Source organism: Nerophis ophidion, linkage group LG04 (assembly GCF_033978795.1).
Source record: "Nerophis ophidion isolate RoL-2023_Sa linkage group LG04, RoL_Noph_v1.0, whole genome shotgun sequence".
NCBI classification, from domain to species: Eukaryota; Metazoa; Chordata; class Actinopteri; order Syngnathiformes; family Syngnathidae; genus Nerophis; species Nerophis ophidion.
In genome coordinates this window covers 2,146,846-2,168,413 of record NC_084614.1, presented here as the reverse complement: position 1 = coordinate 2,168,413, position 21,568 = coordinate 2,146,846, and the positions used below count along the sequence as shown (strand labels likewise).

The following is a 21,568-nucleotide window of genomic DNA, read 5'->3' as shown; positions in this document are numbered from 1 at the left end:
ATATATATATATATATATATATATATATATATATATATATATATATATATATATATATATATATACACACACAAAATATGTACATACATATTTATATACTTGAAATATGATTAGTATATGTACATATAATATGCATCATTGATAAGTGTTGTCAAATGATTCATTTTATTAATCCAATGAATCACATTCTTGAATTGTGATTAATTGCAGCAAAATGCTCGCTTGCGTGATCTAAATAATTTTTTTTTTAAATCTAGTATTTTTGACAGAAATGCAATCTCGTCGCGAGAATGTCAGAAATTTAAAAACATGTATTTATTTACTTTAATGCACGTAATTTAATTGCCCCAAACTTTGCACTTTACACAATTCTGAGTCCCCTCACTTGTCTTATATATATATATATATATATATATATATATATATATATATATATATATATATATATATATATATATATATATATATTATATTCCATACATATACTGTATATGCGTGTGTGTGTTTATATATATATATATATATATATATATACATATATATATATATATATATACACACACACAGACACTGTATTTCCTTAAATTGCCGCAGGACATATAGTATGCGCCTGCCTTGAATTACTGCCGGGTCAAACTCGCTTCGCAAAATAATTAGCGCATGCTTAGTATTACCGTCTGGTCAAACTCGTGATGTCACGAGTGACACTTCCCCTCTCATCATTTTCAAAATGGAGGAGGCTGATTTCAATACCGGTCATTTGAAATCGCATAAAGGGAAGAAAATTAAGAGCTATTCAGTAGGATTTAAGGTCCAAGCTTACATCAGACTGAATTTTTTACTGCATGACTTTGGTAAGTGCCGGAGTGAGAATAGGTTTTAAATTAATTAGCGCCCCGCCGGCAATTCAAGGAAATACAGTAAATATATATACACACACACACACATATATGTATATATATAATGTATATATACCGGTAAATATATATAATTAGTGGTTAAGATAAAGTAGTGTTTGTTGATGCATAATTTGTTTGTGAATAGTCACATAAGTTTAAGCGCAAAATTAACATCCTTAATATATATATGTATACACATATATATATATATATACACACACGTATATAAATATATACATTATGTACATTTATATAATCAGTGGTTAGGATAAAGGTGTTTGTGTTGATACATCATTTGTGATCAATCACATAATTATTGTTTAAAATGAATATGTCAGCATGTCTGCATGTAAGTGAAATTTTGTGATAAATATATTGTTAGATGTTTAAGTACATGTACAATGTAAACCTGGAGACTAAATAAGGTTGATGTGGCAAGAAGAGCAGCACTCATCCTTTTTTCCTTTTAATTCACTCCACTTGGACACTTCCGCATGTGTGACGTCACATCTGCCACGTGATCAGCAGCACAAGACATGAGAGAGAAAAGGGAGAGAGGACACACCTGGAAGGCAGCGTGGTGACGTCATACAGGAAGTGCGTGCAACCTTTGACCTGCTGAAGGATCCAGCACCAAAATCTACCAATGATTGTTTTTTTTCCCTGGGTGGCGGAGGAAGTAGGACGTGACGTCATCATGACAATGCAACTCTCACCACAGCCTGCAGGGGGCTCTAAAACCTCTTTTTTTTTTTTAAAAAACAGAACTGTATTCCTATTCAAATAAAGTCAACACATTTTAAAGCAATTCATGAACATGATCCATTTTTTATGGCGCCCTCTTAAAAAAAGAACTTCTTTTCTTTGAAGTCATACTCCAGAGTTGGTACCTGTGGTCTTCTCCTATTGGCTGGACTCACCTGGTCACGTGACAACTACTGCATATTTGCTGATGTTGCCATGGAGATAGAAGAAGTGGGCAAAAAAAACAAAAAAAAAGGGCCCAAGAACAGAAGAAGTCCAAAAGTGATGTTTCCTTTTTTCAGCTCCAACTTCCTGCAGACCAGCAGGGGTGTCCAAAGGGCTGCCTGATTTCCTGTGGACCAGCAGGGGTGTCCAAAGTGCTAAAAAAACCCTTCAATAAGTTATTTTGGGACAAATGCGCAAGTCAAACTTCAATGCAAATGTTAGCATGCTAACAGTTAGCATGTATCAGGTTCAAAGTTATAGGAAATGAAGGTGTTGGGTGGCAAAACAGTTAGCATGCTAACGTTAGCCTTCTCGCACGCTAACTGTTTTGCCACCAAACACCTTCATTTCATATAACTTTGAACCTGATACATGCTCAACTGTAAGATTGCATAAAGTTAGCATGTTAATGCTAGCATTTCAACATGTTAGCATTAGCATGCTAAGCTAACAACATGACTGTGTCAAGCAGCAAGTTGTACAACTCTCAGGTGTTTGGATGTAAAGTTAGCATGCTAATGTAAGATGAGGATAATAGTTTTAGTATTTTCACCTCATTTAGACACTTTTATGCTGGAAAATGCCTCATTTAGCAAAGTGGCCTACATTAGCATGTGCTATGTGGTGTTTAGCATGTTTGGACACCCCTGGTCTGGAACAGGAACCCCTGGTTTTGAACAGGAAGCCCTGGTCTGGAACAGGAAGCCCTGGTCTAGAACAGGAACCCCTGGTCTGGAACAGAAACCCCTGGTTTTGAACAGGAAGCCCTGGTCTGGAACAGGAACCCCTGGTCTGGAATTGGAACCCCTGGTTTTGAACAGGAAGCCCTGGTCTGGAACAGGAACCCCTGGTTTTGAACAGGAAGCCCTGGTCTGGAACAGGAACCCCTGGTCTGGAATTGGAACCCCTGGTTTTGAACAGGAAGCCCTGGTCTGGAACAGGAACCCCTGGTTTTGAACAGGAAGCCCTGGTCTGGAACAGGAAGCCCTGGTTTTGAACAGGAAGCTGAAGAGGAGTGATGTTGAAGACTCCAGGTTCCCTCCGACAGGAAACACCTTCTCACACCAAGTGGACTTCCTCCTGCCATTCCACAGGCGACTGCTCCTCCTCCGACTGGAGCACCAGGTCCAAGTCTCTCCCCGGGGCCGGGGTCGAGGGCGTGAGACCGTCCCCGTGTTGCGGCGACGTTTCCGCCACACGCCCATCGCCCGCCGCCGCCTCCTTGTGGTCCCGCGTGGCCCGGCGGGGCGACCCGCTGTCCAACTCCAGGGTGCTGGGTCTGCTGGGACAGGAGTCCTCCGAGGGCACACCCTCCGAGGGCTGCTGGGCCGGGGCGGCGCTCCTTGAGGCCAGGCTGTCGGTGAGAGTGTCGGGGGAGGAGTCTGTTTCGGTGGTGGGCGGCGAGGGGATGAGTGCCAGGCTCTGGGGGTTGTTCTGGGGGGTGATGTTGTGGTTGAACCAGGCCATGATGTTGTCCAGCAGCTGGGCGCTGGCTGTGGGGTCCAGGGGCTCCAGACTCTCAGGGTCACTGGGGGTGAAGGGGCCCCCCGGTGGGATGACCGGAGAGAGTAGCAGCAGCTCTGACTCCGACTCCGGAGAAGGGAGGCACAAGCGGGCAGGGGGGTTGGGCTCTGCCGCTTCTTCCGCTTTGTTTTGGGCCTCGGGCGGGCGTGTGCTCGTGTGGGAGTGACTCTGAGGGGAGGGGGGTTCTCCATGGCCTACGTCAGGCCCCGGGGGGTGGCAGAGAGCACCGTGGGCGTGGCCACCAGGGTGGTAAAGCGCGGCACCGAGTGTCTTAAGGCTGTCCCCCAGTCTCAGCAGCTCGGCGCTGAGCGGGGGAGGCGGAGGCGGCAGGGGGAGGCAGGTGGATGGCAGCAGGGGCTGGGAGGCGGAGTCTGTCCTGTTGGGGGGACGTGGGGGAAAGGAGGGTCCTCTGGCTCTGTCGCTGTTGACGCCGTCTGGGTCCTTTGGCTCAAGCTCTGCCCTCCCGCCCTGGCCCCGCCCCCAGCGTGCCTCCTGCAGGGACAGCTGGATGGCCAGCAGGATGTTGGGGTCGTCGTCCTCCAGGGAGCCCAGCGCTCTCCTCTCCGCACCATCTGTCGGGTGGGGGCCCACAGGAGTCAGGTGTGGCCGGGTGGCTGTCACTCAGGTGTTCTTACCTGTGCTGCCGTCGCTGCGCCTGCTGCTCTCTGGAGTGTTGCTGCTGCTCCGCAGGTGGTGGTGCATGTTCAGCAGCTCGCCCCGCCGCCGCGCTCGCTGCCGTCGGCGGTACTGGAAGTCAGCCGGGTCCTGCACGGGACGCAAAACTTGTTCACGCGCTTCACCTCAACACAATTATGGTGGGAGGAAACACCTGTGATGATCTCCCTCGTGGGTCTCCTGGTCCTGGTCCCGGTCCTGGTCCTGGTCCCGGTACTGAGTGACGGCTCCCAGCCTGAAGTGATTGCAAGATGGTGAGAGGCAGCAGCAACTCAGCGGCACAGAGTCAGCACATCTTCTCACCACTGCAAGCTAGCTCATCTCTACATCAACTCATAATACACCACTCATAATGACTAATAATGAGTAATAATGAGTAATAATGACCACTAATGAGTAATAATGACTAATAATGAGCAATAATGACTAATAATGAGTAATAATGACTAATAATGAGTAATAATGACTAATAATGAGCAATAATTACTAATAATGAGTAATATTGACTAATAATGTCTAATAATGAGTAATAATGAGTAATAATGACTAATAATGTCGAATAATGTCTAACAATGTCGAATGAGTAATAATGACTAAGTCTATTAATGAGTAATAATGACTAATAATGAGTAATAATGACTAATAATGTCTAATAATGTCGAGTGAGCAATAATGACTAATAATGTCTATTAATGACTAATGACTAATAATGAGTAATGACTAATAATGAGTAATATTGAGTAATAATGACTAATAATGTTTATTAATGAATAATGACTGATAATGACTAATAATGAGTAATATTGAGAAATAATGACTAATAATGAGTGATAATGAGTAATAATGACCAATAATGAGTAATAATGACTAATAATGAGTAATGACTAATAATGAGTGATAATGAGTACTAATGACTAATAATGACTAATAATGTCTAATAATGTCGAATGAGTAATAATGACTAGTAATGTCTATTAATGACTAATAATGAGTAATAATGACTAATAATGAGTAATAATGACTAATAATGACTAATAATGAGAAATAATGACTAATAATGAGTAATAATGACTAATAATGACTAATAAATGATAAATGGGTTGTACTTGTATAGCGCTTTTCTACCTTCAAAGTACTCAAAGCGCTTTGACACTACTTCCACATTTACCCATTCACACACACATTCACACACTGATGGAGGGAGCTGCCATGCAAGGCGCCAACCAGCACCCATCAGGAGCAAGGGTGAAGTGTCTTGCTCAGGACACAACAGACGCGACGAGGTTGGTACTAGGTGGGATTTGAACCAGGGACCCTCGGGTTGCACACGGCCACTCTTCCACTGCGCCACGCCGTCCCAAATAAGCAATAATGACTAATAATGAGTAATAATGACTAATAATGACTAATAATGACTAATAATGTCGAATAATGTCTAACATTGTCGAATGAGTAATAATGACTAAGTCTATTAATGAGTAATAATGACTAATAATGAGTAATAATGACTAATAATGAGTAATAATGACAAATAATGTCTAATAATGTCGAGTGAGTAATAATGACTAATAATGTCTATTAATGACTAATGACTAATAATGACTAATAATGAGTAATATTGAGTAATAATGACTAATAATGTCTATTAATGACTAATGACATCAGCCTAACTGGACTAGACAATCCCCTGCAACCAGGAAGTACTTTTATGAAGTAGTCACATAGTTGAAGTATTTGTCTCCAGCTCATTAAAAATATCAATAATTCTCTATTGGACCGATACACAACACTGATACTGTGATCCCGTTATCAGCCACATTGCCCACCCCCGATTGATACTAGGGATATTGATATCCATACATTCACCTGTACTATCAGAGTACTAATACTGCAATACTTACTATTTCAATACACTCACTTGTACACTTGTACTATCAGAGTACTTCTATGGGTGTACTTCTTAATACTGACTTGTACTATCAGAGTACTTCTATGGGTGTACTTCTTAATACTGACTTGTACTATCAGAGTACTTCTATGGGTGTACTTCTTAATACTGACTTGTACTATCAGAGTACTTCTATGGGTGTACTTCTTAATACTGACTTGTACTATCAGAGTACTTCTATGGGTGTACTTCTTAATACTGACTTGTACTATCAGAGTACTTCTATGAGTGTACTCCTTAATACTGACTTGTACTATCAGAGTACTTCTATGAGTGTACTTCTTAATACTGACTTGTACTATCAGAGTAATTCTATGAGTGTACTCCTTAATACTGACTTGTACTATCAGAGTACTTCTATGAGTGTACTTCTTAATACTGACTTGTACTATCAGAGTACTTCTATGAGTGTACTCCTTAATACTGACTTGTACTATCAGAGTAATTCTATGAGTGTACTCTTTAATACTGACTTGTACTATCAGAGTACTTCTATGGGTGTACTACTTAATACTGACTTGTACTATCAGAGTACTTCTATGAGTGTACTCCTTAATACTGACTTGTACTATCAGAGTACTTCTATGAGTGTACTTCTTAATACTGACTTGTACTATCAGAGTAATTCTATGGGTGTACTCCTTAATACTGACTTGTACTATCAGAGTACTTCTATGAGTGTACTTCTTAATACTGACTTGTACTATCAGAGTAATTCTATGGGTGTACTCCTTAATACTGACTTGTACTATCAGAGTACTTCTATGAGTGTACTCCTTAATACTGACTTGTACTATCAGAGTAATTCTATGGGTGTACTCCTTAATACTGACTTGTACTATCAGAGTACTTCTATGAGTGTACTCCTTAATACTGACTTGTACTATCAGAGTAATTCTATGGGTGTACTCCTTAATACTGACTTGTACTATCAGAGTACTTCTATGGGTGTACTTCTTAATACTGACTTGTACTATCAGAGTACTTCTATGGGTGTACTTCTTAATACTGACTTGTACTATCAGAGTACTTCTATGGGTGTACTTCTTAATACTGACTTGTACTATCAGAGTACTTCTTAATACTGACTTGTACCGTCAGAGTACTTCTATGGGTGTACTCCTTAATACTGACTTGTACTATCAGAGTACTTCTATGAGTGTACTCCTTAATACTGACGTGTACTATCAGAGTACTTCTATGAGTGTACTTCTTAATACTGACTTGTACTATCAGAGTAATTCTATGGGTGTACTCCTTAATACTGACTTGTACTATCAGAGTACTTCTGTGAGTGTACTCCTTAATACTGACTTGTACTATCAGAGTACTTCTATGAGTGTACTCCTTAATACTGACTTGTACTATCAGAGTAATTCTATGGGTGTACTCCTTAATACTGACTTGTACTATCAGAGTACTTCTATGAGTGTACTCCTTAATACTGACTTGTACTATCAGAGTACTTCTATGGGTGTACTCCTTAATACTGACTTGTACTATCAGAGTACTTCTATGGGTGTACTCCTTAATACTGACTTGTACTATCAGAGTACTTCTATGAGTGTACTCCTTAATACTGACTTGTACTATCAGAGTACTTCTATGAGTGTACTCCTTAATACTGACTTGTACTATCAGAGTACTTCTATGAGTGTACTCCTTAATACTGACTTGTACTATCAGAGTACTTCTATGGGTGTACTCCTTAATACTGACTTGTACTATCAGAGTACTTCTATGGGTGTACTCCTTAATACTGACTTGTACTATCAGAGTACTTCTATGGGTGTACTCCTTAATACTGACTTGTACTATCAGAGTACTTCTATGAGTGTACTCCTTAATACTGACTTGTACTATCAGAGTACTTCTATGAGTGTACTCCTTAATACTGACTTGTACTATCAGAGTACTTCTATGGGTGTACTCCTTAATACTGACTTGTACTATCAGAGTACTTCTATGGGTGTAATATAATACTTGAAGAGGTCCAGTTTTACCTCGGGGGAAGTGAAGTTCAAGTACTCCCAGTCCCAAGATCCTCCAGGATAACTGCAAGCAACAAGAGCAGGGGGGGACACACTTCCAGGTGACACACTTCCTGGTGACACACTTGCTGTGCTTACCTGCGCCGTGGCAGCTCAGGTGAGTCATTAGGTGCCACCCCGCGGGCGACAGAGGCCAGGAACTCCTGCCTCTTCTGCTGGACCAGGCGAGCGGCGCCGACCATCTTGTGACACGGCGTCCTCAGGTAGGAGCGGTTCACCTTCTGGGCCAGGTCCTCCACCACCATCTCCAGGTCCGTCTGCCCACAGACACACACCTTCAGGGGGGGCGGGGCCTGGCTGCCAGGTGCGCCGTACCTGCATGAGCTCAAAGATCTCCTTCTGGGTGCTGCCCTGCTGCAGGAAGAAGCCATACGGGTACGAACACTTCAGCACACGCCGAGTCTTCAGCAGCTCCCTCACGCCGTCCTCCATGAAGCGCGTGTCAGGTGTGGCGCCCTCACCTGGCCACAACACACACTGCTGGTATCGCACTTCATGTCACACACACCGCAGGACTGCTCGTATCGCACACAAGTAAACACTCTGCAGGACTGCTTGTATCGGACATGATATCGCACACAAGTAAACACTCTGCAGCACCGCTTGTATCGGACATGATATCGCACACAGGTAAACACTCTGCAGGACTGCTCGTATCGCACACAAGTAAACACACTGCAGGACTGCTTGTATCGCACATGATATCGCACACAAGTAAACACTCGGCAGCACCGCTTGTATCGGACATGATATCGCACACAGGTAAACACTCTGCAGGACTGCTCGTATCGCACACACAAGTAAACACTCTGCAGGACTGCTTGTATCGCACTTGATATCACACACAAGTAGGCACGCTGTAGGACTCCTCATATCACACATGATATCAAACATAAGTAAACACTTTGCAGGACTGCTCAAATCACACAATATCACATACAAGTAAACACGCTGCAGGACTGCTTGTATCGCACATGATATCGCACACAAACACTGCAGGACTGCTTGTATCACACATAAGTAAACACTCTGCAGGACTGCTTGTATCGCACATGATATCACACACAAACACTGCAGGACTGCTTGTATCGCACATGATATCACACACAAGTAAACACTCTGCAGGACTGCTTGTATCGCACATGATATCACACACAAGTAAACACTGCAGGACTGCTAGTATCGCACACAATATCAAACACAAGTAAACACGCTGCAGGAATGCTGTATCGCACATGATATCTCACACAAGTAAACACTGTATGAGTGCTTGTATCACACATGATATCACACATGATATCACACAGGAGTAAACACTGTAGGACTGCTTGTATCACACATGATATCACACACAAGTAAACACTCTGCAGGACTGCTGGTATCGCACATGATATCACAGTAGTGAAGAAGGTGATATCAGTGAACTCACGGCTGATGAAGGCTCTGCTCAGCTGCTCCATCTTCTCCTTTGATGTCTTCAGCAGTTTTTGCTCCAGCTGAGAGGACACGTGGACAAAAGTAAAGGGACACATCCAGGAAGTGAGAGGACACGTGGACAAAAGTAAAGGGACACATCCAGGAAGTGAGAGGACACGTGGACAAAAGTAAAGGGACACATCCAGGAAGTGAGAGGACACGTGGACAAAAGTAAAGGGACACATCCAGGAAGTGAGAGGACACGTGGACAAAAGTAAAGGGACACATCCAGGAAGTGAGAGGACACGTGGACAAAAGTAAAGGGACACATCCAGGAAGTGAGAGGACACGTGGACAAAAGTAAAGGGACACATCCAGGAAGTGAGAGGACACGTGGACAAAAGTAAAGGGACACATCCAGGAAGTCAGAGGACACGTGGACAAAAGTAAAGGGACACATCCAGGAAGTGAGAGGACACGTGGACAAAAGTAAAGGGACACATCCAGGAAGTGAGAGGACACGTGGACAAAAGTAAAGGGACACATCCAGGAAGTGAGAGGACACGTGGACAAAAGTAAAGGGACACATCCAGGAAGTGAGAGGACACGTGGACAAAAGTAAAGGGACACATCCAGGAAGTGAGAGGACACGTGGACAAAAGTAAAGGGACACATCCAGGAAGTGAGAGGACACGTGGACAAAAGTAAAGGGACACATCCAGGAAGTGAGAGGACACGTGGACAAAAGTAAAGGGACACATCCAGGAAGTGAGAGGACACGTGGACAAAAGTAAAGGGACACATCCAGGAAGTGAGAGGACACGTGGACAAAAGTAAAGGGACACATCCAGGAAGTGAGAGGACACGTGGACAAAAGTAAAGGGACACATCCAGGAAGTGAGAGGACACGGGGACAAAAGTAAAGGGACACATCCAGGAAGTGAGAGGACACGGGGACAAAAGTAAAGGGACACATCCAGGAAGTGAGAGGACACGGGGACAAAAGTAAAGGGACACATCCAGGAAGCGAGAGGACACGGGGACAAAAGTAAAGGGACACATCCAGGAAGCGAGAGGACACGTGGACAAAAGTAAAGGGACACATCCAGGAAGCGAGAGGACACGTGGACAAAAGTAAAGGGACACATCCAGGAAGCGAGAGGACACGTGGACAAAAGTAAAGGGACACATCCAGGAAGCGAGAGGACACGTGGACAAAAGTAAAGGGACACATCCAGGAAGCGAGAGGACACGTGGACAAAAGTAAAGGGACACATCCAGGAAGCGAGAGGACACGTGGACAAAAGTAAAGGGACACATCCAGGAAGCGAGAGGACACGTGGACAAAAGTAAAGGGACACATCCAGGAAGCGAGAGGACACGTGGACAAAAGTAAAGGGACACATCCAGGAAGCGAGAGGACACGTGGACAAAAGTAAAGGGACACATCCAGGAAGCGAGAGGACACGTGGACAAAAGTAAAGGGACACATCCAGGAAGTGAGAGGACACGTGGACAAAAGTAAAGGGACACACCCAGGAAGTGAGAGGACACGTGGACAAAAGTAAAGGGACACACCCAGGAAGTGAGAGGACACGTGGACAAAAGTAAAGGGACACATCCAGGAAGTGAGAGGACACGTGGACAAAAGTAAAGGGACACATCCAGGAAGTGAGAGGACACGTGGACAAAAGTAAAGGGACACATCCAGGAAGTGAGAGGACACGTGGACAAAAGTAAAGGGACACATCCAGGAAGTGAGAGGACACGTGGACAAAAGTAAAGGGACACACCCAGGAAGTGAGAGGACACGTGGACAAAAGTAAAGGGACACATCCAGGAAGTGAGAGGACACGTGGACAAAAGTAAAGGGACACATCCAGGAAGTGAGAGGACACGTGGACAAAAGTAAAGGGACACATCCAGGAAGTGAGAGGACACGTGGACAAAAGTAAAGGGACACATCCAGGAAGTGAGAGGACACGTGGACAAAAGTAAAGGGACACATCCAGGAAGTGAGAGGACACGTGGACAAAAGTAAAGGGATACATCCAGGAAGTGAGAGGACACGTGGACAAAAGTAAAGGGACACATCCAGGAAGTGAGAGGACACGTGGACAAAAGTAAAGGGACACATCCAGGAAGTGAGAGGACACGTGGACAAAAGTAAAGGGACACATCCAGGAAGTGAGAGGACACGTGGACAAAAGTAAAGGGACACATCCAGGAAGTGAGAGGACACGTGGACAAAAGTAAAGGGACACATCCAGGAAGTGAGAGGACACGTGGACAAAAGTAAAGGGACACATCCAGGAAGTGAGAGGACACGTGGACAAAAGTAAAGGGACACACCCAGGAAGTGAGAGGACACGTGGACAAAAGTAAAGGGACACATCCAGGAAGTGAGAGGACACGTGGACAAAAGTAAAGGGACACATCCAGGAAGTGAGAGGACACGTGGACAAAAGTAAAGGGACACACCCAGGAAGTGAGAGGACACGTGGACAAAAGTAAAGGGACACACCCAGGAAGTGAGAGGACACGTGGACAAAAGTAAAGGGACACATCCAGGAAGTGAGAGGACACGTGGACAAAAGTAAAGGGACACATCCAGGAAGTGAGAGGACACGTGGACAAAAGTAAAGGGACACATCCAGGAAGTGAGAGGACACGTGGACAAAAGTAAAGGGACACACCCAGGAAGTGAGAGGACACGTGGACAAAAGTAAAGGGACACATCCAGGAAGTGAGAGGACACGTGGACAAAAGTAAAGGGACACACCCAGGAAGTGAGAGGACACGTGGACAAAAGTAAAGGGACACATCCAGGAAGTGAGAGGACACGTGGACAAAAGTAAAGGGACACATCCAGGAAGTGAGAGGACACGTGGACAAACGTAAAGGGACACATCCAGGAAGTGAGAGGACACGTGGACAAAAGTAAAGGGACACATCCAGGAAGTGAGAGGACACGTGGACAAAAGTAAAGGGACACATCCAGGAAGTGAGAGGACACGTGGACAAAAGTAAAGGGAAACATCCAGGAAGTGAGAGGACACGTGGACAAAAGTAAAGGGACACATCCAGGAAGTGAGAGGACACGTGGACAAAAGTAAAGGGACACATCCAGGAAGTGAGAGGACACGTGGACAAAAGTAAAGGGACACATCCAGGAAGTGAGAGGACACGTGGACAAAAGTAAAGGGACACATCCAGGAAGTGAGAGGACACGTGGACAAAAGTAAAGGGACACATCCAGGAAGTGAGAGGACACGTGGACAAAAGTAAAGGGACACATCCAGGAAGTGAGAGGACACGTGGACAAAAGTAAAGGGACACATCCAGGAAGTGAGAGGACACGTGGACAAAAGTAAAGGGACACATCCAGGAAGTGAGAGGACACGTGGACAAAAGTAAAGGGACACGTCCAGGAAGTGAGAGGACACGTGGACAAAAGTAAAGGGACACGTCCAGGAAGTGAGAGGACACATGGACAAAAGTAAAGGGACACATCCAGGAAGTGAGAGGACACGTGGACAAAAGTAAAGGGACACATCCAGGAAGTGAGAGGACACGTGGACAAAAGTAAAGGGACACATCCAGGAAGTGAGAGGACACGTGGACAAAAGTAAAGGGACACATCCAGGAAGTGAGAGGACACGTGGACAAAAGTAAAGGGATACATCCAGGAAGTGAGAGGACACGTGGACAAAAGTAAAGGGACACATCCAGGAAGTGACACAAGTTGTAATTAGAAGAGAAAGACAAAGAAAGAGGGTGCCACCTTGTAGCTGTGCTCGTGGTTCTTGAACCTGCTGTAGTAGTGCATGAAGCGATCCAACTCCTGGAAGCTCTTGTGCTTCTTCTCGGCCTGCGGACGGAGGCACAGTGTGATGTTGCATGGCAGCCAGGTGAGAGGAGGTGTTGCCAGCTCTCTACCTCCACGGTCATCTCCTTGGACTGCTCCTCCAGCTGCTGGATGACCTCGTAGCGAGTGCAGCGGTAGTATCCTCCCGTGGAGGAGCTGTGCTTCTTCCACTCCTCCAGACAGATCCAGCAGAAGTCGTACTTGCACTGGGAAGAGACGAGTCGGCGGGTGAAAGTAAAGACACAAGAGGGGGCGGGGCTTGGCGACACGTACCTTGGCACACTGCATGTGGTTGCAGCCCTCGTTCTTCTGGATGGGCGACTTGCAGTTGGCACACGGCTTGGAGTTGGTCAGCAGCCACAGACAGTTGGCCGCGTCCTCGTAGGCCTCGCCCACACCTGCCACTGTGGGCGGGGCCACACACACCTCAACGCTGCCCTCACACAATACTTGCTGCCACCGCTTACTTATTATTATTATTATTAGTTGCTGCCAGCGGGCGCTAACTCAACTCACATTCCTCCGGCTTCATCTCCGTCACCTTCTGGAGCCACTTCCTCCACGTGTGACAGTCACATGGCTCGTGGGCCTCGCCAAGACACTCCCTGCACACACACCACTCCAGGACTCAAACCACTCAGCTACTTTATTAGCAAACAGCATGAAAACTACTTAGCTAAATTTTTTAGCACACAGCACAAACATCACTTCAATCATTTATTAGCAAACAGCATGAAAACTACCTAAATAAATTGTTAGAACACAGCACGAAAACAACTTAGCTACTTTATTGGCACATAGCACAAAAACAACTTAGCTAATTTACTACCAGACAGCATGAAAACAACTTAGCTAATTTATTAGCACACAGCACAAAAACAACTCAGCTATTTTATTGCATGAAAACAACTTAGCTAATTTATTAGGACATAGCACAAACACAACTTAGATAATTTATTAGCACACAACACAAAAACGAACTCAGCTAATTTACTAGTACACAACACGAAAACAACTTAGCTAATTTATTAGCACACAGCACAAAAACAACTCAGCTAATTTATTTAATGAAAACAACTCAGCTTATTTATTAGCACACAGCACGAAAACAACTCAGCTAATTTATTTAATGAAAACAACTTAGCTAATTTATTAGCACACAACACGAAAACAACTTAGCTAATTTATTAGCACACAGCACAAAAACAACCTAGCTAATTTACTACCAGATAGCATTAAAACAACTCAGCTAATTTATTAGCACATAGCACAAACACAACTTAGCTAATTTATTAGCACACAACACAAAAACAAACTCAGCTAATTTACTAGTACACAGCGCGAAAACAACTCAGCTAATTTATTCCATGAAAACAACTTAGCTAATTTATTAGCACACAGCAAAAAAACAACTCAGCTAATTTATTAGCACATAGCAAAAATACAACTCAGCTAATTTATTAGCACATAGCACAAACACAACTTAGATAATTTATTAGCACACAGCACAAAAAACAACTCAGCTAATTTACTAGTTCACAACACAAAAACAATTTAGCTAATTTATTAGCACAAAGCACAAACACAACTTAGCTAATTTACGAGCACGTAGCACAAAAACAACTTAGATAATTTATTAGCGCACAGCACAAAAACAACTTAGCTAATTTACTAGCACGTAGCACGAAAACAACTTAGATAATTTATTAGCGCACAGCACAAAAACAACTTAGCTACTTAATTTGCACACAGGACGAAAACAAGTTAGCTACTTTACTGGCACACAGCACAAAAACAACTTAGCTACTTAATTTGCACATTGGACGAAAACAACTTAGCTACTTTATTGGCACACAGCACAAAAACAACTTAGCTACTTAATTTGCACATAGCATGAAAACTACTTAGCTACTTAATTGGCACATAACACGAAAACATCTTAGCTAATTTACTAGCACGAAAACATCTTAGCTAATTTACTAGCACGAAAAAAACTTGGGTAATTTATTAGCACACAGCACAAAAACAACTTAGCTACTTAATTTGCACATAGCATGAAAACTACTTAGCTACTTAATTGGCACATAACACGAAAACATCTTAGCTAATTTACTAGCACGAAAAAAACTTGGGTAATTTATTAGCGCACAGCACAAAAACAACTTAGCTACTTTATTTGCACACATGATGAAAACAACTTAGCTACTTTATTGGCACATAGCACAAAAAAAACTTAGCTAATTTATTAGCCCATAGCATGAAAACAACTTAGCTAATTTATTAGCCAATAGCATGAAAACAACTACTTTATGAGCACACAAAAAAAAAAATTAGCTACATTATTAACACGCAGTATGAAAACCACTTAGCTACTTTTTTAGCACGTAGCACAAAAACAAATTAGATAGTTTATTAGCACACAGCATGACAACAACTTATCAGATTTATTAGCACATAATAAAATAAAATAAAGTTGATAAGATTTATCACAGAGGGTGTGAGGGTTGTGGGCATGGCCCTTGAGCAAGGCACAGTGTGCAGGATGTGTTTAAAGACTGAGTGTGTGGTGTGGTACCAGCAGAAGAGGTGGCCCTTGAGCAAGGCACAGTGTGCAGGATGTGTTTAAAGACTGAGTGTGTGGTGTGGTACCAGCAGAAGAGGTGGCCCTTGAGCAAGGCACAGTGTGCAGGATGTGTTTAAAGACTGAGTGTGTGGTGTGGTACCAGCAGAAGAGGTGGCCCTTGAGCAAGGCACAGTGTGCAGGATGTGTTTAAAGACTGAGTGTGTGGCGTGGTACCAGCAGAAGAGGTGGCCCTTGAGCAAGGCACAGTGTGCAGGATGTGTTTAAAGACTGAGTGTGTGGTGTGGTACCAGCAGAAGAGGTGGCCCTTGAGCAAGGCACAGTGTGCAGGATGTGTTTAAAGACTGAGTGTGTGGCGTGGTACCAGCAGAAGAGGTGGCCCTTGCCACAGTCCACGGCGGGGGAGGGCAGCAATGGGAAGCTGTGGGCATCACTTTCTCCCGGGCCAGGTCTGCTGAGTCGGACCGCCCTCTCACAGCGGGCTGCGGGACACCAGCGGATGGCAGGGTTGTTCTCCACAAAGGCCTGCAGCAAGCACACATTCCACTCAATACACTTCCACTCCAGTCCTGCGGGGGCACTCATTACACAGCAGTCATCCTTCACAGCAGCACCATCTAGTGGATCTTTATGCTCACTACGTCAATGCTGATACATTGTGACACATCAGGGTTAGTCATGTGACATCAAGTCCATCCATCCATCTTCTTCCGCTTAAACGAGGTCGGGTCGCGGGGGCAGCAGCCTAAGCAGGGAAGCCCAAACTTCCCTCTCCCCAGCCACTTGGTCCAGCTCCTCCCGGGGGATCCCGAGGCGTTCCCAGGCCAGCCGGGAGACATAGTCTTCCCCAGTCGGACGTGCCCTCGGGTGGCATCCTGACCAGATGCCCGAACCACCTCATCTGGCTCCTCTCCATGTGGAGGAGCAGCGGCTTTACTTTGAGTTCCTCCCGGATGACAGAGCTTCTCACCCTATCTCTAAGGGAGAGACCCGCCACCCGGTGGACAAAACTCATGTACCCGTGATCTTATCCTTTCGGTCATGACCCAAAGCTCATGACCATAGGTGAGGATGGGAACGTAGATCGACCGGTAAATTGAGAGCTTTGCCTTCTGGCTCAGCTCCTTCTTCACCACAAGGGAGCGATACAGCGTCTGCATTACTGAAGACGCCACACTGGATCTCACCATCCACTCTTCCCTCACTGGTGAACAAGACTCCCAGGTACTTGAACTCCTCCCCAACCCGGAGATGGCACTCCACCCTTTTCCGGGCGAGAACCACGGACTCGGACTGCTGATTCCCATCCCAGTCGATCCACACTGGGCTGCGAACCAGTCCAGTGAGAGCTGAAGATCCTGGCCAGATGTCCCGGTAAGAAATCTGCCTTCAAAGAACTCTGACTTATTAGTGATTCCCAGAGCCCAAAAAAGGTCTGCGGGCTATAGAGCGTTTTCTACTGGGGCTCCAGTACTCTGGAATGTTCTACAGGTAACAGTTAGAGATGTTACCTCAGTTGAAGCATTTAAGTCTCATCTTAAAACTACAGTTGTGATCCAAATTGTTCAACCCCCACACAATTTTGGTGTTTTAGCAAGTTGGACATTTATTCCGTATTTAGTTTATAGTCATATCAAATAAAGATGTGTCAAATAGACAAATGCAACTTCAATTGTAACACTGTATTTGACAAAATAGCAAAAAAGGACATTTTTCTTAATATCTCATTGAGAACATGATTGAAGCCCTTGAAGATCATAACTCTTAAGAACAGAATTTGAATAAAGTCTTTTCAATCAGGTGTTGACAACACCTGTAGATGTGATTAGAACCATAACGGGCAACAATTAAACTGATTGAAAAAGACTGTGATGCTCATCTTCTTGTAGATGGTCAATGGTGTATTTGCAACATGGTGAAGTCCAGGGAGTGGTCAAGGAAGAAAGGATATGGATATAAGAAAATAGCAAAGACATTACACATTCCAAGAGACATAATTGGCAAGTTTAAAGCTAAAGGCACAGTGGAAACATGACCTGGGCGTGGTAGAAAGAGGATGCTGTGTGAAAAACCCCCGGGTAACAGCTGAGGAACTACAACAGGACATTGCAGAGGGGGGAACGCAGGTTTCGTCCCAGACAATAAGGCGCGCACTACGAGATGAAGGCCTCCATGCCAGAACTCCCAGGCGCACCCCACTTCTGACTACCAGGTACAAGTAAAATAGACTCCAGTATGCCAAAAGTCATCTGGACAACCCCCAAAGGTTTTAGGAAACTGTTCTATGGAGTGATGAGACAAAACTGGAACTCTTTGGTCCTATGAATCAAGGTTATGTCTGGAGGAGAAATAATGAATCTTACAAAGAGAAGAACACCTGGCCTACTGTTAAGCATGGTGGGGGGTCAATCATGCTCTGGGGCTGTTTCTCTGCCTCAGGTAGCGGGAATCTCCAGCGCCTTCAAGGCATTATGAATTGTATTTGCTAGCAGGATATATTAGCTGCAAATGTCATGAAGTCAGTGAGGAAGCTGAGGCTTGGGAGACCTTGGACCTTCCAACAGGACAAGGATCCCAAGCATACCTCAGAGTGGTTGCAGAAGAAGGGCTGGAAGACTCTGGAGTGGCCAGACCTAAATCCTCTAGAAAAGCTGTGGTGGGACTTGAAGAAGGCAGTTGCAGCACACAAGTCCAAGAATATGAATGAACTGGAGGCCTTTGCCCAAGAGGAATGGGCTCAAATACTGGAGATGCTTGCAAGAAGTTATGTATCACCTTTGAAGGATGTCATTACTGTTCTACTAAGTACTAAAGATGCATGCAACTAGGGGCTTCAATCATGTTCTCAATCACATATTAAGAAAAATGTCCTTTTTTGCTATTTTGTCAAATACAGTGTTACAATTGAAGTTGCATTTGTCTATTTGACACATCTTTATTTGATATGACTAGAAACAAAACACGGAATAAATGTCCAACTTGCTAAAACACCAAAATTGTGTGGGGGTTGAATCATTTTGGTCAAAACTGTAGTTTGTATATTCTAGCCTTTAAATAGACCCCCTTTTTAGACCGGTTGATCTGCCATTTCTTTTCTTTTCTCCTGTGCCCCCCTCTCCTGAGTGGAGGGGGGACGGGGGGGGGGGGGGGGTCACAGGTCCGGTGGCCATGGATGAAGTGCTGGCTGTCCAGAGTCAAGACCTGGGGTGGACCACTTGTCTGTGCTTCGGTTGGAGACATCTCTGCGCTGCTGACCTGTCTCCACTCGGGATGGTCTCTTGCTGGCCCCACTATGGACTGGACTCTCACTATTATGTTAGATCCACAATGGACTGGACTCTCACTGTTATGTTAGATCCACTATGGACTGGACTCTCACACTATTATGTTAAATCCACTATGGACTGGACTCTCATTATTATGTTAGATCCACTATGGACTGGACTCTCACTATTATGTTAGATCCACTATGGACTGGACTCTCACTGTTATGTTAGATCCACTATGGACTGGACTCTCACACTATTATGTTAAATCCACTATGGACTGGACTCTCATTATTATGTTAGATCCACTATGGACTGGACTCTCACACTATTATGTTAGATCCACTATGGACTGGACTCTCATTATTATGTTAGATCCACTATGGACTGGACTCTCTCACTATTATGTTAGATCCACTATGGACTGGACTCTCATTATTATGTTAGATCCACTATGGACTGGACTCACACTATTATGTTAGATCCACTATGGACTGGACTCTCACACTATTATGTTGGATCCACTATGGACTGGACTCTCACTATTATGTTAGATCCACTATGGACGGGACTCACACTATTATGTTAGATCCACTATGGACTGGACTCTCACACTATTATGTTAAATCCACTATGGACTGAACTCTCACTATTATGTTAGATCCACTATGGACTGGACTCTCACTATTATGTTAGATCCACTATGGACTGGACTCTCATTATTATGTTAGATCCACTATGGACTGGACTCTCACACTATTATGTTAGATCCACTATGGACTGGACTCTCACACTATTATGTTAGATCCACTATGGACTGGACTCTCACTATTATGTTAGATCCACTATGGACGGGACTCACACTATTATGTTAGATCCACTATGGACTGGACTCTCACACTATTATGTTAGATCCACTATGGACTGGACTCTCACACTATTATGTTAGACCCACTATGGACTGGACTCTCACACTATTATGTTAGATCCACTATGGACTGGACTCTCACACTATTATGTTAGATCCACTATGGACTGGACTCTCACACTATTATGTTAGATCCACTATGGACTGGACTCTCACACTATTATGTTAGATCCACTATGGACTGGACTCTCACACTATTATGTTAGATCCACTATGGACTGGACTCTCACACTATTATGTTAGATCCACTATGGACTGGACTCTCACACTATTATGTTAGATCCACTATGGACTGGACTCACACTATTATGTTAGATCCACTATGGACTGGACTCTCACACTATTATGTTAGATCCACTATGGACTGGACTCTCACACTATTATGTTAGATCCACTATGGACTGGACTCTCACACTATTATGTTAGATCCACTATGGACTGGACTCTCACACTATTATGTTAGATCCACTATGGACTGGACTCTCACACTATTATGTTAGATCCACTATGGACTGGACTCTCACAGTATTATGTTAGATCCACTATGGACTGGACTCTCACACTATTATGTTAAATCCACTATGGACTGGACTCTCACTATTATGTTAGATCCACTATGGACTGGACTCTCACTATTATGTTAGATCCACTATGGACTGGACTCTCACACTATTATGTTAGATCCACTATGGACTGGACTCTCACACTATTATGTTAGATCCACTATGGACTGGACTCTCACTATTATGTTAGATCCACTATGGACTGGACTCTCACTATTATGTTAGATCCACTATGGACTGGACTCTCACACTATTATGTTAGATCCACTATGGACTGGACTCTCACACTATTATGTTAGATCCACTATGGACTGGACTCTCACACTATTATGTTAGATCCACTATGGACTGGACTCTCACATATGCGGGTTAGGGTCATTAACTAGCTGTTTAACTGTGCATGTGACTACAAAGCACCTTCTATCTACTGAACTGTGACAATGCAGTGGGACAATTGAGTAATAAGATGAGTCCACCTTGATGTCAAACTGCAGGTAGCGCTGGTCCATCTCCCTGGACACCACGCTCTCGATGACGTGCACGGGCACCAGCTGGTAACACTCGTAGGCGGGGCAGAAGATGTTGTGGGCGTCGCCCTCTTGAATCTTCACATTTAGGAACCTGGGGAGGATGCACACCTTTTAAATTGTACATGTGCCACCACCTCATTTAGCCTTGACCACCACATCAATTACCGTGACCCGCCACTCTAATTAGTGTGGTCGACGATAACATTTTATGTGGGTTGTGCTATGTCATTTATGTGGCCAGCCACTTCATTTTAACGTGGGCCACTATATCATTTATGTGGCCAGCCACTTCATTTTAACGTGGGCCACTATATCATTTATGTGGCCAGCCACAACATTTTAATGTGGGC

At 44.2% G+C, this 21,568-nt stretch overlaps 1 protein-coding gene across 3 annotated transcripts in view; it reads right to left on the bottom strand.

Moving 5' to 3' along the window:
• Positions 1 to 1,352: 1,352 nt before the first annotated feature.
• Positions 1,353 to 21,568, bottom strand: part of LOC133550704 (ankyrin repeat and IBR domain-containing protein 1-like) — a 42,249-nt gene continuing 22,033 nt past the window's right edge. For 2 of the 3 annotated variants that reach the window (XM_061896699.1, XM_061896701.1), the window contains exons 9-21: positions 21,165 to 21,309; positions 16,296 to 16,456; positions 13,867 to 13,955; positions 13,624 to 13,754; positions 13,422 to 13,556; positions 13,267 to 13,353; positions 9,496 to 9,562; positions 8,382 to 8,527; positions 8,145 to 8,323; positions 8,019 to 8,070; positions 4,222 to 4,302; positions 4,028 to 4,157; positions 1,353 to 3,964 (exon numbers count right to left, since the gene is read on the bottom strand). In XM_061896699.1, the coding sequence (XP_061752683.1) occupies positions 2,928 to 3,964; positions 4,028 to 4,157; positions 4,222 to 4,302; positions 8,019 to 8,070; positions 8,145 to 8,323; positions 8,382 to 8,527; positions 9,496 to 9,562; positions 13,267 to 13,353; positions 13,422 to 13,556; positions 13,624 to 13,754; positions 13,867 to 13,955; positions 16,296 to 16,456; positions 21,165 to 21,309 (2,440 nt within the window). In that variant the 3' untranslated portion in view covers positions 1,353 to 2,927. The remainder of the gene's footprint in view (positions 3,965 to 4,027; positions 4,158 to 4,221; positions 4,303 to 8,018; positions 8,071 to 8,144; positions 8,324 to 8,381; positions 8,528 to 9,495; positions 9,563 to 13,266; positions 13,354 to 13,421; positions 13,557 to 13,623; positions 13,755 to 13,866; positions 13,956 to 16,295; positions 16,457 to 21,164; positions 21,310 to 21,568) is intronic. The other variant, XM_061896702.1, reaches the window with a different exon arrangement.